The 18104-nt window shown below is 37.8% G+C and overlaps 1 protein-coding gene across 1 annotated transcript in view; it reads right to left on the reverse strand.

The window, feature by feature from the left end:
• Window positions 1-391: 391 nt before the first annotated feature.
• Window positions 392-18104, reverse strand: part of ZBBX (zinc finger B-box domain containing) — a 102468-nt gene continuing 84755 nt past the window's right edge. Inside the window, exons 18-20 of the mRNA XM_084872647.1 lie at window positions 14439-14693; window positions 2622-2760; window positions 392-603 (exon numbers count right to left, since the gene is read on the reverse strand). Of these exons, the coding sequence (XP_084728773.1) occupies window positions 477-603; window positions 2622-2760; window positions 14439-14693 (521 nt within the window). The 3' untranslated portion in view covers window positions 392-476. The remainder of the gene's footprint in view (window positions 604-2621; window positions 2761-14438; window positions 14694-18104) is intronic.

Below are 18104 nucleotides of genomic sequence, written 5' to 3' on the forward strand. Positions count from 1 at the left end.
GGGCCTCTAGTTTATATATATATTTTACTGATTTCAAAAAGGAATGGAGAGGGAGAGATAGAAACATAAATGATGAGAAAGAATCATTGATTAGCTACCTACTACAGGCCCTTCACTGGGGATCAAGCCCAAAACCTGGGTGTGTGCCCTAACAGAAATCAATCACAACCTCCTGGTTCATAGGTTGATGGTCAACCACTGAGTTACACCTGCAGGCAACTGTTATTATTTTAAACTCACCAAATTTTATTAATGTGATCTGCAATATAGATTATTGTTTGAAACACAATATATTATTTGGAAGAAAAAGTCCTTAAACTTTTCATTTTACTAGCTTTTAGTAGTCTGAAATATCAGAAACATTAAAGAAAATCTCCAGCACCAGAGAAGTAATTGCTTGGTTACTTTTATTAGTTGTTAACTTTTCTTCCAATTACTTTGGGTACAAAAAGTAACAAGTAATGAACAAATGATCTTTAGGTACTCTTCTGCCATGGTAGTATGATGACATATTCCTTGTCAAGGAAGTCCTTTTCCTCCTCGTCCATGCTGCTTTCAGAAAGTGTCAGGAAAGACTGAATTTCAGTATCATTTTCAGAAAAGCTGGAAATACATTAAGAGATCAATACACAATATACAGAACCAGGTTTGAACTCTTCATTTATCTTCTGATCAATACTACATACGTAGAAGTCGCTGGAGGCAGGCAGATGTGAGGGGGCCGCCTCAGACTGGGGCCGTAATTTTCAACATACCCAATATACCAAGCCTCCTTTTAATGAGATATTCTCATCATGTTCCCTCTCCCAAGAAATAAAGCCACAGTGGTACCAAAGTGAAGGTTTTACAGTCTCTGACTGTGTCTTTCACTGATGATTCAGAAGGCACTTCAGAAACTTGCTGAGCCTCAGGGTCAACATTAAGGACATTCATCATTACATTGGCTGTTTAATAGAATCCCAATGAATGTAGACTGCCGGATAAATCAACTCTTTTGTGTACAGTCAATTAGGACTATGTGGATAGCCAGTCAAGGTATGCCAACACCAGAATTAATGACAATAATTATTGAGTTATTTTATTTCATTGTGTTTTATTGTGGAGAAGAAGCTCTGTTGGAGGCTCAAGGTTTGAAAAGAGGTAGAGTGGAGAACAGTGGGGGGCCTGCACCACTCATATGTTTTGGTTTAAATTATCTCAATTGTCAGTCCATGTATGGCACTAAATATAAAATACTTGCATAACATTCCATGATGGATATAACTGTTCTTTGGATTTTTTTTTTTTTTAATGTCCAACACTGGCAAAATAGCAGAGCCTACACTCTCAACTGTGAACCAGTGCAGACCTAACTGTGAATAAAAATTTTCACTGTAATGATATTTTCATGACATTCTTAGTTTTAAAGCATAGTGTTTTATTCTGTTAATGTGTTCCCCTTATGTTTTAGTATTTGTCCTTTACTTTATGAAATATGGTGACAGTAAGTGGTAGGTTTATTTTGTTTTTAATTACTCTGGAGATGGGTGGTACAGAAACTTTAGATTTACCCCTTTTAAAAATAAACTTTTAGTGTTAGAAATGCAAAAACCCAAAAACCACAGCTAACTTATCTCCTCCTTCAGAAAAAGAGAGCAACATTCTTGCTTTCCTTTTACTGTGATATTAGACTTCAAACCAATCAAAGAAATTTACAATACAGGGGACTTTTATTTATATTTATCATGAACCTAAGAAAAGCCCTCCTCCTTTTATAAGGAGTTCCAGTACATCAATATTAGAGAGACATAGTAAACTACATGTCTTAAGAATTTATTAGTATATTAGTATGTTTCCTATAAACTGGTCACCATTCCTAAAAGCTCTTACCTATGTGAGGAAAGAGTGAAATGATAAACTGAATTATACTATCATCGACAGCATGGACTTGATTTCAAGAAAGAAACCTCTTAATATTGTATTCTGAATACTTTATTCACATTGAGTAAGATTCTACTAATGCAAAGTATTAAAATTTATTTAAAATTATAATTATTAGGTTAATTCATGAAAGTAAGGCAACTTTCAATTTAAAAAGAAATGCTGGGTTATTATTGAATTCCATTTTTTAAAGTTTTCTGGCATGTTTTATAGCAGAGAATTATATGCTTATATCTTATATAATAAGAGAAGAATATGCTAATTAGCCTCAGGACATACAGACCAACTGCATAATGACCAGATCTGCAGGAGGGTGGAACAGCAAACTACAAGCTGGTGGCAGAAAGCTACCGGATGAGGCAGGGCAGCAAGCTGGGGGGTGGGGGGTTGGGAGGGTGGAGCTACAGGAGGGCGGGGCAGTGGGCAGAGAGTTACAGGAGGGCAGCAGCGACCTATTGACGCATGGATTCATACACAGGGCTACTGGTATCATAAGTAATTGTCATATTTCATAATAAAGTAACACCTTCACAAACCTTTTACTGAATCCCTATAATAGGTCGGCAAAGGACACAACCATTTTACACGAATAGCCACATAAAGTACTACACACATGGGGACAATCTTTCTTCATATAGCGAAGAGAATTAGTTGGGGCTTGTCCAAATTGTCACTATGCATTATGTTTACATGTAACCTACCTCAGGTCCTTAATTCCACAGAGGCCTCTGGGATGTGAGGTCTGAAAGGAATCCAGGGTTGCCAGACTTAAGTTCAGCGGATCATCGCTGAAGGCGGGTGACTCTTCCGAGGTTTGGCTGCAATGTTTGTCTGAAAGATCTGAAATATTTTAGTTCATGAATTGTCAGCACATAAGGCCAAGAAACAAATGCACAACATATGGCTCTGACATTTTGTCCAGAGTAAACTAGAAGTAGTAGAGAGAGGATCATAAATTTTGCATCATCTCTAAAGTTTCTAATGTTTGTAGGATGGTCAGAGAATGAGGTAAATTTATTTTGAGATTCCAGACTAGGGCCTGGTATCAAGTCACTTTAACCATATTGGTTTTTTGTTTAGCAAATTCCCCAGTCTTATTTTTTTTTAGCTTAATTGAGATATATTTGACATGAAAGATTATTTAAGGTGCCCAATGTGTTGATTTGAAACCTATATTGTGAAATCACAACCACCATAGTGTCAGCTAAGACCTCAATCACACCATATAAATGCCATTTCTTTTTTGTGGTGAGAACATTTAAGATCTACTCTCTTAGCAACTTTCAAATGTGTAATACAGTAATAGTAATTATTACCCCACCTGTATGTCAGATATTCAGAACTTCCTCATTTTGTACTTTTTGATCAATATGTCCCAGTTTTTCCCACCCCAAAGCCCCTGGCAACCACCATTCTTGTCTGTTTCTGTGAGTCAGGCTGTTTTAGATCCCACATGTAAGTGATATTACATAGCATTTGTCTCTCTCTGACTTATTGCAAACAGCCACATTCATTTTTCAATCTACATTATACCTAAGAAAAGTGTCCATTGTCCTGAGAATTCCTAAAATTATAAAGAAAACCAAGTGATCCTCTTAAAGCTAGAATATTGTCAACTCCTCAACATGTCTGAATGTTAAACACTTTATTATCCCTTTTTGTCTTCTAAGAAATTAAAACTTTACCTCCATACAGTGGGAGGCAAATGTTAGTCTTGGCAAAGTTGCCCTTTAGTGTTTTTGTTGTTGTTGTTGTTGTTGTTTGGGTTTTTTTGTTGTTGTTGTTTTTGCTTCCAGGCTTTGTTTGGGTAGAAAAAAAATCATTTGTATGTGAAAAGAGAGAAGTCTTAAATCTTCCCCTTTTCTGTAAAGGGGCCTATGGTTCAGCTTAGGTTAGAAAAAATAGTGCAAGTTATGTGAGCAAAAATATAAGCAAACATATCTTTATATAAACTACCAAGAAGTCAAGAATAAAAAGAAATGATCACTATATTATAAAGGCCATAATGCCTTTTCTTCATCATTGATACAATTCTAAGAGTCATTGAACTTGTACATGAGGTTATGCTGAGTTTTAAAATTGTTAAAATTCCTGGGTGCTCCTCTTCCCATCATTTTGAGGACAGTGCCAAATAAACACCCTCCTGATCAGAATGACCAAACACCAAACTGAAAGGAGTCTTCGGGATAAAATAAGCAGGTTTAGGGAGATTTAGAAATAAAGAGAGAGGAAGGCATAGGCTTGGAGCTGCCAAAAGGCATACATTCACAGAGAGAGAGAGAAAATGGTGCCACAAGATAAGGGGAAAGGAAGATATCCAGCCACAGAGGCTAGGGAAAAGCCACAGGGTATGGGGAGAAGGAGAAAACAAACTTTCACAGAGGATGGAGAAATGCCAACGAGAAGGGAATATCAAGAGACCAAGACCTGCAGCTTTTATAAACCTTAGAAAAAAGAGCTGAGTGGGTTACCCCCTTTGAACCTTCTCCCTCCGTGGGAGTCTGTGCTTGCTTCCAACAAAATTCCACCCTTTTCATATACCACCTTTTATCCATTGTTTCATTCTTTGAATCCATCTGGACAAGGACCTAGGAAAGTAATCACCCTTGTATCCTGCTCTGGAAAAACAACCAGGAATCAAAACCACAATGTTTCATATACTTGACTGAAGAGATTTTTTCTTTCTTTTTTGCTCATTAGTATTAATTTGAAGTTACTTAGATCATTTCTTCTGTAAGACAGACCTCAATACATGAATAACTGGAAGTGTCCTAAAAAATAATTTATCCCACTGACTTTTATATTATGATACATGGAGAAATCCAGTAGAGTTAAGGATGAAGCTACTGCTAAAGCAATCAGGAGGGTTTTCCTTGCTCTTACTTACATTTGAATAATTTGGATTAATTAAGATTAATTTGAAGAAAAAGAAAAGATTTCTCAGCTAAATTTTTGTCTCATCTCCACTTGCTGGAAACTAGGAAATTAAGGGCCCACGGAGGATTGGCAACTTCTTGAAATTCTCACAGACACATGGTCGAAGAACTAGCACTAGATCTGAGCTCTTTTAGCTCACCTATATCCTAAAACACTTTATGTCCCACAATCTAATTTTCTAACTTTAGGCCACTATCTTTTCTCCCAATTTTCCACTAGTTAAAAAAATATGGGTATGCCAGGCCCCTTTATATGTTCCAATGATAGGCAATGTTACCTGTGGGGAAATAGTCCATTCAGGATTTGGAATTAGTAGGATTATGATACCAAAACTCAATAATGATGCTTAGAACTGAAGAATACCACCAGAAAGGTATTCAACCTCTGTCATGTATTTGAGTTTTAATTAAATGAACACAGAACTAATTTAAATTGTACAAATAAAATGGGCCTGTTTTGGGTATAATTATTAATTCTCAGAATTATATTTCAGAACATCTTATTATGGTGCAAAGGTTACATCACTTGATTTTTCACGACAAAAAGAAAATATAAAACTGCATATAAAGTCCTGTTGTAAGTTATTTTGTGTTAAACCTAGTCAATTGTTCAAAAACCCAAGTCTCCTGACTTTTTAATAGAGAGCGAGGAAAACCGGATTGATATTTATATTGAAAATTTTACTTTAAAACTGTCAGGTCAGCTGACTGGAAAATCTCGGAAATGCAATAACATGGAGAGGAGGGCAGGGAGTGAAGTTGGAAGAACAGGGAAGATAAACAGTGATGGAAAAAGATTAAATTTATTTTTTTTAATTAGACAAAAACATTGGCTAAATATATAAACTTCTAGGGTGCATTTCTAAAACTCATGTAATTTAAAACATATTCATATATTACTCCACACAAAAAAATAATCAAATATGAGTAAAAGAAATAAAGGAAATAAGAAAGGAAGGACCAAAGAAACATTAAAAGTTTAAAAACATTAAAAAGTTAAAAACTTCAAAGAATGGAAACACGTAGAGATAGGCTATTTACATGAGGAACCAAAAACAGTAAGCATTTCTAAAGAACTGTGCAGCCTAGCTACAAACGGCCAGTGTTCAGGAGGATGTGACAACCAGGACACTCGCTCTGCACCCTGTGAGCCCCTCCCCAGCGCCTTGGCCTCCTGCTCTCCTGTCCCTCCATTTCCCTTCTGCTCTGCCACTAGATCTCGCCTTGTTTATCCCCCCAAACCTTCTTCCCTTTACCTTCATTCTGCCCACACCCTTTCCCACGCTAGTGGTCACAATGTTGATTTGAAGTAAGAATTTAAAATTATTTGAGTGGCATTCTGATATAGTGGTAGGACAAAGGAATGCAGGACAGACCTGCCTGGCTTTGTGCCTGGGCGCTTGTGTACAAAGGGGAGACCAAGGCAGTTAGTTACCTTGCCCAGCACCAGTACCCACAAAGGGGAAATCAAAATTAGCACTTGTCCAATCTCAGAGTAGCTATGAAGAGCAAATGAAGCAATCTACACTAATGAAATTAAAAAATGCTAATTGAGCATACCTTTGCTATGCCCACAGCCAATCACAGCAAGTATGCAAATTAACCCAACAATGATGACGGTTGATTTGCATATGCTGAGGGAGGGAGTAGTGAAGACTGAAGATAGAATAGAAGGAAGAGGGAGGGAAAGCGGAAAGCCAGGTGGCTACAGGAGGGGAAAGCATGGGTGGGGTGGGATAGGTGGGATAGGCGGGCAGCTGCAAAGGGAGGCAGGAAAAGTGTGGGGCAGCAGCAGAATGGAAAGCACAGGGCAGAGGTGGCAGGAGGAAAAGCACAGGGGGGCGGGGTGCAACTGCAGGAGGGAAAGTGTGAAGGGTTGGTGGGACGGTGGCAGTGGGAGGAAAAACATTGGGTGGAGGTTGGGGGGCAGAGGCGGAAGGAAAAGTGCAGGGGCGTGCACACAGGAGAGGTGGTGGTGGCAGGAGGGAAGCCCTATTCTTGAAGGAATCTTCCTGCAAGGGGCCCTTAGTATTACATATAAAAACAAATGATGGATATTATTACTCATTGAATGGGTTTCTATTCCTTTTATCAGAACATTTGTAATATGTTCACTTACATGGAGCATTCCAAGCCCATCATTGCCTGGCTGTCTTATCTAGTGAATTTGCTAACTATAAACCTTGAGTAGGCCTTCTACAAGTTACTATTGTGGTTGGTGGTCAACCAATGAACAGAGGCTCCAAGTAAAGAGGAAGCCACTGACTCACTATTTTACATCCCAGACAGGTAGCCACATCTGATAATATCAGGTGGGTGGTTAGTCTTTTTTGTTGAAAAGAAGGTGCTTTCCTCTCTTTAATTGCTTGGTTCGGTTAACTATTTATAAACTCACACAAAGAAACGACTGCCTTGGGAATTGAAGGACCACCGAGTCTGTTAAACTGCAAGTCAGAATGAGTTTGAAGCAAACAAATCATTTTTAACTATTGAAAAGGACATGCCTGAAAGTACTTCATTACTGCTACTTTCTCATAATGCATCTTTTCTGATACTTTCCAAATTTCTTTAGGCCCTAACATCTGAAACCTGCCGAGGGGCCTTAATAAGCAAGTTATACTGATATGTTGGACTTATTAAGAAAATTACTGTAATATTATTTACAAAAATATGTGTGGGGAGAATGATAATAAGGCATGGACTACTTCTAACTATAATCCTCAAGGCAGCCTAGAAGAAAACATCATTGTAGAATAGAAATAGCTTTTAGATATTTTTCCCTGGAATTTAGACTTACCAAGAGTACCTTACCTTACTGTATGTAGAAAGCACCACCCACTGGTTCCTTATACAATTTAACATTTTTTTCCAGGACTTACTATGTGCTAGGCAATGCTGAGTTAGTGTGTGCATGCATGCATGCGTGCGTACGTGTGTGTGTGTGTGTGTGTGTGTGTGTGTGTGTGTGTGAGTGTGTGTGTGTTTGTGTGTGTGTGTGTGTGTGTTTGTGCCTGTGTGTGTGTGTGTGTGTGTGTGTGTGTGTCCTTACTTCAAACCCCCAGTAGCTTGGCAGGACTCTTAGAATGACATCCAAACTCCTTATTGTAGATAGAAATACATTTTTGTAAATATAATATTTAATACACATTTGAATTCAAATTCAATCACAACAATTTTATGATTGGGCTTACTACTATACCCAGCTTTCAAACATAGAAACTGATGCAAAGTGAGATTAAGAAAATAATTTGCCCCATGTCACAAAGCCGTAAGGGAGTGTTTTGTCTCAGAACCAGCTTCCCCTCTGGTCCCCCATGACCCAGAGGCTGGAGGCTTTCAACCACCTGGCTTTGCTGCCCCTTTTCTCCTGACTCAGCAGGAAGCTGTGTCTGCACAGAGGCATTCCCTGCTGGGCCCACCTCGCCTGCTTCTGAAATGGCTCTAATATCAGCCGCAGCAATCTGAATCAGAGGAGAAACACTTTACTTAATGTAGTTATTTTCTGTCTTTTCTTCTCCCAGCTCCTCGGCAAAGTTGTTTGCCACTGAACTTAGCGGAAGTGGATGCATCCCAGAGCTAACAGAAAATGGGTCAAGGTTAGCTGCTCACAAAAAAACGCAGCTTTCACAGGGACGTGAGCACATTTACATTTGTATAAGCATCAAATTGTGAAGCTGTGTCTGCATGAGACCAAATCTCAAGAGTTTTACCAGATTGCATCATAAGTGGCAAAATGTGGGTGGAATTTTTTCTGCCCGTTGATGCTAAACAGAATACAAAAACCTTGTGCAGAATCAGTGAATTTTCGAGAATAGGGCCTGATTTCACTCCAGCATCTGTCACCTCACTGACTGTGGGGTTGAGTCAGCTGATGTGCCATCTTCTCGCACCCTCAGCTCCAGGAGAGTGCCTCAAAGCTGTGAACTCATCCAAAGCTAATCTTCCCAATGAAAAGAGAGTTGTGCCAGGGTCAAGTGTGTGTTCTAGTAAGTGGCAGCCTCCTGCCTCTGGGACATCGGCTTGCTTTCATATGTGAAAAGTTACCTATTCTGGTGAAAACTCGGTGTTGGTGTATGAGAAGATGAGAGACACAATGGAAAAGTGAAGCATGTAAGAATGAGAGCGATAAAGGGCAAATCAAAAGCTCATTGGTTAGAAACACACATACAATATGACCATTGCTTATAAGCACTGTATTTCATTTATAAATAATGTAACTTTTCAATCTATCAAAATAAGAAACCCTTTATTTTATGATTAAAAATGTATCCATTTAGACCCAGGTCAGGCCATGCTTCATATTACAATTCACCTTCAGTAGTGTGTTACCCTCCAGGAGGTTTGCATTTGACTTTTAGCAATTTAGAGTAAAGCAAATGAAGGGCAGATGGGTAAAGATGAATCATAAACTCTCCTTCCTCAACTTAGAAGAAAATTTATAGAAAGAGGAGAAAAATAAAAATGAAATCATAACAGCCCGGCTGGTGTTGCTCAATGGTTCAACCTAGAACCATAAACCAGGAGGTCCCAGGTTCCATTCCTGGTCATTGCACATGCCGGGGTTTGGAGCTAGATCCCGAGAAAGGAGCATGCCGGAGACAGCTGGTCAATGTTTCTCTCTCACTGATGTTCCATCTCTTTCTCTAAAATCAATAAAAAAACATATTTTAAAAAACTGTAAGAGGAACCATACAAAGAAAGGGCTACAAGTCCACATAAGAAATTTTGACAAGGGGCAAGCAGAGACATAAACAGAAGATCAATTGAGATGTAGCTGAGTCTTACCGATGTTCACCCCAACATCCTTCCCACCCAATCCTATATAATAAAAGTCCAGCGACTGAAACAATCAGAAAGACCAGAGACCAGAATGACTTCTGCCCCTCGCCCTGGCCAGCCCCACTCCCAGCTGGGACCCTGACCCTAATCTGAGGCCCCCATCTGGGCAAGCCGGACAGCCCCCACCCATGTACCAGGCCTCTAACTTATCTAATAAAAGGGTAATATACAAATTGACCCTTACAGCAAAACGACTAGAATGACCTCGACCAGTTACTTATGAGCTATACTGCTGGTCCCATTCCCTGGCCAGCAGGCTCCAATCACCAGATGGTGAGCAGGGAACCTGGGATTGGTGGCAGAGGATGCAGGTGTTGCCAGGCCAAGGTCCCACTTCACCAGTCACCTCCCACACAGAGGGCAACCCATGGTGGGGATGGGGCCTGTAGGCGGGCAGAAATGGCCGACCTCTTGGTGCCTTTTCCCAGCCATCAGTCTCCGCTCGCCTGATGCAGAACAGGGAACTGGGGTGGGTGGCAGCAGGGGGCAGGGTTGGCTCTGGGCAGCTGGGGAAGATGGCCCTAGGGGCTGTACCCATGCAAGAATTTTGTGCGCTGGGCCTCTAGTATGCTAATAATAGGGACGTGAGAATATCTAAAGTACTGACAAGCAGAGGCAAATAAATTGTAAATGTACAGGTGTCCCCATGGGGACAGAACACACTTGAAACCAGGTTCAATCAAATTTGCCATTTAATAAAGTTTTTTAAAAAGATAAGAGAACCCAGATCCTCCAACAAAGGAGGCTGAGATCCCCAGCCCTTTGTCTATCCTCTCTGGGACATTGAGCTAGCAGGACACAGAAGAGTGCAATAGTCAACCCACAAGTATATCCCCAAAGAGAAGACTGACAGATCTCAGTGCAGGTATAAAGCACTTCAAGAAAAACACATTTTCATTATATCAGAAAAGACAGAGGATATGAGCAAAGCCATCCACAATAAGTATGAGCAAGTAAGATACAAAGAAATGATAGCAACTAGCTATGCAAACAAACAAACCTGAATCCAAAAATCCATAGCACACAAAGAATTATTAAATAAAAGACATATGTGGTAGAAAACAGATCAAGACCATAAGAAAATCCCCATGTCTTTTGGCTACACAAAATAATAACACCATTTAAAAAAAAATATGTTTTTATTGATTTGAGAGCAAGAGAAAGGGAGAGGGATAGAAAGACAGAAAAGAAACATCCACAAGAGAGAAACATTAATAGGCTGCCCTCTTGCATGCCCCCTACTGGGAATTGAGCCCAAAACCTGGGCATGTACCCTGACCAGAAATCTAACCTGGGACTTCTTGGTTCATGGGTTGACTTTCAACCATTGAGCAATACCAGCTGGGCAAAAACAATATTTTTTAAAAGAGCAAAATTAGTATCAAAGATTAAACACGTTAGATAAAAGAAAAAGGAAAAAATTAAATGTTGATCTGATTCTGGATTAAATTTTGTACCAGGAAAAAATAAGCTAAGAACATCAGGACAATTTTTAAAAATTAGATATGCACTATGTATTAGAGACTAATATTACATCAATGTTAAATTTCCTAATCTTTATCATTTTACTATGGCTGTGTATGAGAATGTCCTATTCATGGGAAATGCACCCCAATTTTTTTTTTAATAAAAGGATCATGGTATTGTAACTTCCTCTTAAATTGTTCAGGGGGGAAAAAGAGGTGTGTGTGTGTGTGTGTGTGTGTGTGTGTGTGTGCGCGCGCGCGCGCGCTTGCAATGAGGGAAAAGACAAACAAGTGGTGGCCTGGATAAAATATCATAAATACAGAAGTTCCTTGTATGATTTTGCATTATTGCAAGTTTCCTTTAAGTTTGGAATTATACCAATGTAAAAAAAATTGCTAAAGCAAGTCAAAGCAATTCCTTTAGAGAGCTAATTTATTAAGTTGATCAATAAGGAATAGACTATAGCCCACTAAAAATTGTAACTCTGACATAGAAGTAACTCTTGAGAGAATCACAGTAAATTCAAAATAAAGTAAAAAAAAAATGGATTAAATAGGTGAAGAAAATATAAGTAAATGCATTGTACAAAGAGGATCCAACATAAACAAAATAGGTTTCTCAGCAGGAGAAAACCAAATGGAACAGAAAAGCAATTTAAATATACAATAGCAGAAAATTTCTCTGAAAATAAAGAGGAACTTATTTTGCAGACAGAAAGAGAACCGTCTATTTTAAGAAAGGCTGGATTATTAAAACTGAAACAATCCTCATTCAGTTACTGAATTTCAAAGATATTTGAATTTTTTTTTCAAATATCCAGTGAGAAAAGAAGAGAGAGGGTGAAGTAAAGAATCAAGGTGACCTCAAACTACTTCAGAGGGGAACTCAGGCCCAGAAAATGGTGAGTCAGTAGGTACAAGGTTTAAGATAAAAGGGATCCAGGGAAATTACCCTCAGCCAATTTGCCATTCAAATATAAAGGTAGCAGGCATTCTGAAGCATGAAAGAACTCAAGAAATTGAGCACCATGAGCCCTACTTAGGGGAAAATCTTCTTGACAATCACATTCAAGCAAACTAAATTTAAAGGAAAACTGCTAAGGGAGGAACTAGCACATATTCAGAGACAGCAGACTAGAGAAATGTCTAAGTGCAAGGGGAAAAAATGTGATACACTAATTTCATATAGCTAACTTGCTAATTAATCATAAAGTTAAAGCACAGACATTCTCATGAAAGCCACAATAAAACTTTCCAGAGAAGAATCAAAATAAAAGGCCCATGCTCTGGCTGGGTGGCTCAGTTGATTCGAGTATCATCCCGTACGTACACCAAACAGGCTGAAGGTTCAATTCCAGGTCAGGGCACATACCTAAATTCCAGGTTCAATCCCTGGACGGGGCATGCATAGGAGGCAGCCAATCATATCTCTCTCTCTTTCTCTCTCTCTCCTTCTTCCTCTTTCTCCAAAATCACTTAACATTTCCTCAGATGAGGGGAAAAAAGGCACAAAATTGGAAAGTCATAGCAAAAATGCTGGTACTGATCACTTAATCCATAAGAATTTTCACTAAGAAAGAAGAAATAAAAGGATACCTTCAAAAATAAATAAAAAATTATAATATCACTATAACAGAGATGTAGTCAATGCTATCTATAATTACATGTGGTTAAAAATAAGAAATAAATGAGTTATTGTATTTTATTACTGTAGAAAATAAATCATAAAGAAAAAATGGTCCCAATTGCTTACTGTTTATTTTTACCTTTTCCCTTAATTTTTAAAATTACTGGTTGGACCATATAAAATTGCCAATATTCCACCATTTGTTTGTTTTTTATTACAAAAGGCAATTTGATGTAGTTCAACTTAACATTTTTGTGACTAAAAAAACTTATTTGAAATGTACAATTTCCTTTAGTTTCAGTTCAATTACTTTTATTAAATTGGGTAAATAAATGTATAACTTTAAAAACTATTATGTAGAACATAAATCTATTTTTATAAAATTATCATCTTTCCTATAACCTATTATCCTCCTAACTATAAGTTCTTATATGTAGACTTATGATATAAGCAGAGAAGTTTAAAATGACGCTGATTAAATATTAGTAATAGTTGTTTTCAGGATAGTAAATTTGGGGGGGAGGGGATTTTGGCTTTCTTTTGTGTTTCTTTTGTATTGCTTGAATTTTTCAAAACCAATATGTATCCTTTTTTAGGAAAACACCAAAGTCATTATTCAAAGGTAAATATCACTAAAACAGCCAGGGGAGGAGCTGTGGGTGGAATGCACAGGCCCCTGCAAGTTTCTGGCCTGCCTCTGAGATTTGCAGCTGACTTCTATCAAACTGAGTGAACAACTTTCTGACAAATATTAAGATTTCCTCTCCTGATGTTTTGTTACTGAACCAGACCTTTGTAAATTCAAGAATATGCCTATGATTTACTGTTCTCCATCCATGGAGGTTTAGGAACAAAAATGCACAGACATAATTTTCCTCCTACTGGTCGGCCAACTACTAGCATTGGTCTCAACTGAGTACTTGTTAGACGTGCAGAATCTTGGCCCAAGATAATACAGAGACACAGACTGCATTTTAACAAGATCCCCGGAGGCTCCCTGGATAAGGTGAAGCTTAAGAAATACTGCTTTAGCCGAAACCAGTTTGGCTCAGTGGATAGAGCGTTGGGAGCGTTGGCCTGCGGACTGAAAGGTCCTGGGTTCAATTCTGGTCAAGGGCATGAACCTTGGTTGCGGGCTCATCCCCATTTGGGGTGTGCAGGAGGCAACTGATCGATGTCTCTCTCTCATTGATGTTTCTAACTCTCTATCCCTCTCCCTTCCTCTCTGTAAAAAGTCAATAAAATTTATTTTTTAAAAAAATACTGCTTTAAAACATCTAATGGCTTAATTCTCCAACAGGAATATTGGACAGCAGCTTTCATACAGCTACAGAGATAAGCCATCAGTGGGTTTGCAGAAAGAAGAACACTTTTTTTTTTTTTTTTCTGTCCACATGAAGATTCTTACACAATACAATGGAGCTATGTTCATGTGACCTAAGGAGGACTATCTCTTGTGTGGCTATCCACACATAACATTTGCAGAGTGACCTCAAGTGATATTCAAGAAAATAGACACAGAACTTGGATGGTTAAAAGAGGTAAATGAAAAGACATTTTGTTTGTTTTCTTGGAGCAGGATGTGAAGAATCAGGCAGAGGGCAGAGTTAACTTTGTCTACAGGGGGGGAGGGGGGGGGAATAGCAGTACCTGCAAGACTTCTCAGCATATTCAATTCCTTTTCCAGACTGTCAAAGGTTTGTTGATCAGCAGTGTTGTCTGAAAAAGGCTCATTGTGGTCAGTAATATCAATGTGTTCAATTTCTGAAATTTCAGAGGCAGCTCTAGATAATAATTGAGCCGGGGCACTTCTTGGTGGAGGATAGGAGGAATTACGATTGGAACCTCTTTTAACAGAGGTAGAAAGTGGTAAATTTGCTGTTGAAGGTCTCTGTGGTGTCTTGCCTAAAATAAAATAAAAATAAAAATTAATCAATTACTTTTTAAATTTTAAATTAGTGATTAAAGATACAAAATACCAGTCCCCTAAACTTAGAGCAGTTCAGTTCATGCACGAGAGTGTATGAAAAATTAAATTTTAGATTATCATCCACACTTTGCTAATCCCAAATTACTTTTCCCATATTATAAAAAAACAATTCGCAGTAATTTTTTTCATAATTTTTCTACATTCATAAAAAGATTAAATAATATTAATATTAACTAAAGCAAAACATCTGCAACCAAAGTCAATTCCAGACCAGTAAACCTCTATCTTATATCATCTATCGCCTAGGCAACTGCTGTGCCATGTTTCTTAAATTCTGGGACAATACCACACTGTGCCTTGTCAGAGGAAAACAACCCAAGGATAAACATGGTACCACTTCCTACTGAACCAATTTTACTTGATGGCATGTAATTTATTTTTATATTAGAACAAACATGGAGTCCGGCCGAAGTGGCTCATTGGTTGAGTGTCAACCTATGAACCAGGAGCTCACAGTTTAATTCCTGATTAGAGCTCATGCTTAGTTGCAAGCTCAATCTTCAGTGGGTTACATACAGGAATAGCCTACCAATGGTTCTCTCTCATCATTGATGTCTCTATTTCTCTCTCCCCTCCCTTCCTCTCTAAAAACAATAGAAATACAATTTTTTAAAAAAAGAACAAAGATGAAGACAAAATAGATTAGTATATAATAAATTATTTTTTTTAAAGTATAGGCTTTAAAGAAATTGACATCAAAACTCTAATTTCCTAAACACAAGTTCACTCTCTGCTACCTTATAGGGCACTTAGTGGAAAAGTCCTGGAAGTACAGATCTAAGTCAGGTTATCACTGTGTCCTACACAGGCAGTCAGGGCTTTATCTTGATATATTTCAAAGGTTGGTTTTTTTGGTTTCTTCAACATGTGTGTCTCTTTCATAGTAGGAAGAAAATAATCCCTTCAAATGTTATACTACTACAACATGATTAATTTATACCTTGGCACTGTTTCAAGATTCTTTAATAAAGGGAATTTTCAAAGTACAAATTTAGAAATGCATAGAACCGATAACATTTTAAATGTACTAATTGTTCTGATTTAGATAAATGTATTTATACTGAGAATAAATGATTTATATTAGAAGATAAGCTTGCATTCCCTTAACACAAATTGACATTGTGCAAAATATTAAATTCTTTAGAGTAGTGCTATTGTCATTATCATAAAAATTATGATGTAACTGAACATATGCCATAAAGCATTATGCCCAATCTATTGACTCAAAGGAAAATGTAAAAATCAGAAGAGAGGCTACAGGCAGTTGGCATGTATTAAATATTTAATGACTATTAAGTTATTTTTTTTAACTTTACAGATCTACTCTGAATGTAGCTGGTACCTTAAGAAGAATCTTAATGCAGTGGGTAATTATTTAAGCAATTAAAACTGACTAAGGTAAGTCCCAAAGGGCACCAATTTTAATGAACACTTCAGAAATCAATTTTGAAAACACTTTTTGTTGGAATAAAATTATGAATAAATTTAAATAAGATCCTGACCCTTTGTGTCTGTTTGTGTTTGGAGACTATTCTGACAAAAAAAAATTGCCTACGTTTTAAGAAAAATAAATGTAGATATCCCTAAGAATTATTTTAATGGCAAGAATTTAAAAATGATTTACCCTTTTAACTATAATATGTAAAGAATCAATGTTTTATTCACAGCCATCTATAATACCAAATTTGCCATTCATTCCTGAATAATGAAGCAGCGGTAGGAACAGCAATAGGAGCATAGGTTGGTGCTTGTAACAACAATTCCCCTATCTAAATCAAAAGTTCTAGGTCTATGGAGAAAACCACACCCGTCTATCTGTAATGTGCTAGGTTTCAGTCAAGTAAAATTTAAAGGGGCTTAGAACTCATATGAAAATAAAACAAACAGCCGAAGCCAGTTTGGCTCAGTGGTAGAGTGTCGGTCTGCGGACTGAAAGGTCCCAGGTTCGATTCCGGTCAAGGGCATGTACCTTGGTTGCAGGCACATCCCCAGTGGGGGGTGTGCAAGAGGCAGCTGGTCGATGTTTCTCTCTCATCGATGTTTCTAGCTCTCTTTCTCTCTGTTAATCAATAAAATATATTTAAAAAATAATAATAATAAAACAAACAAAAGATTTATTAGCAAGAACTGAACTTCTGCCAACACGTATAGATACGAGGTGAGTACATTTTGACATTAATGTAAGTGTCCTTCAGAAAATTCAGGAGAGTACAAATATCCTGTTTCCCAAAAAATAAGACAATGTCTTATATTAATTTTTTCTTCCAAAGTTGCTCTAGGTCTTATTTTCAGCGGGTGTCTTATCTTTTCATGCGCTAGGTCTTATTTTCGGATGATGTCTTATTTTCGGGGAAACACGGTACTTGCTGAACTCATAACAACATCTGGTTGCCACAATACTTGAGGGTAATTGATCCCAATTGAGAAAAAAATAAAAGTATACCAGAAATGAATCAGACTTATGCTTAGCACACAGAAGGAGACAGACCATCTTTCTTTCTTTTTTTTAATTTTATTTTATTATTATTATTATTATTTTTTATTGATTATGGTCTCACATAATTGTCCTTATTCCCCCATTCCCATCCCAAACCCCTCCCTAGATATGCCCCACCCGCACCCCCCGTTGTCCATGGCCACTGGCTAGGCCCATATGTATGCACAAAAGTCCTTTGGTTGATCTCTTCCCCTTACCCCCATCCTCCCTTACTTTCCCTCTGAGGTTTGAGAGTCTGATAGCTGGTTCTCTTTCTCTGGGTCTGTTTATGTTGTTCATTATTTCCTCTAGATGTGTGAGCTCATGTAATCCAAGAAATACCCTTGTAAGAACCTAAACTGAGAAAAGCCATAATGATTATGCTGAGAGGCAAATGAATCAGTCTGTAGTGAGTTCATTTCTGGGCCAAGAGTTCTTTTGAGTCCCCATTTCAATGCCAGATAGTTCTTTATGTGCACTTTGCCAGCCATGATATTTCAGATCTGGTTGGTGGACAAATGGTGGTAATGCACAGACCATCTTTCTTAATGAAAATACATTCAAAGTGCAATTAAGAGTAACCAATATGCAGAGACATAAGAAGCTCTAATTTGGTCCTCGACTTTAGTCATTTATTTTATTCATGTAGGTGGGTATGTCATTCTCTTTCATGTTTATTGTATAAGCTTATTAATGTTATTGGTAGGGTTAAGATTTGAGACACAGTTAAGACTGGCATTAATGAAAAATGCCATTGTTGCAGGGATCATTCCATATACTTTTACAGCCCAATTGGTAGATTATAAATATAAGAGATTACTTTAGGAGTAATTTGTGTCATCACTGGTAA

This window comes from Pipistrellus hanaki, assembly GCF_964339955.1.
Source record: "Pipistrellus hanaki genome assembly, chromosome: 2".
NCBI classification, from domain to species: Eukaryota; Metazoa; Chordata; class Mammalia; order Chiroptera; family Vespertilionidae; genus Pipistrellus; species Pipistrellus hanaki.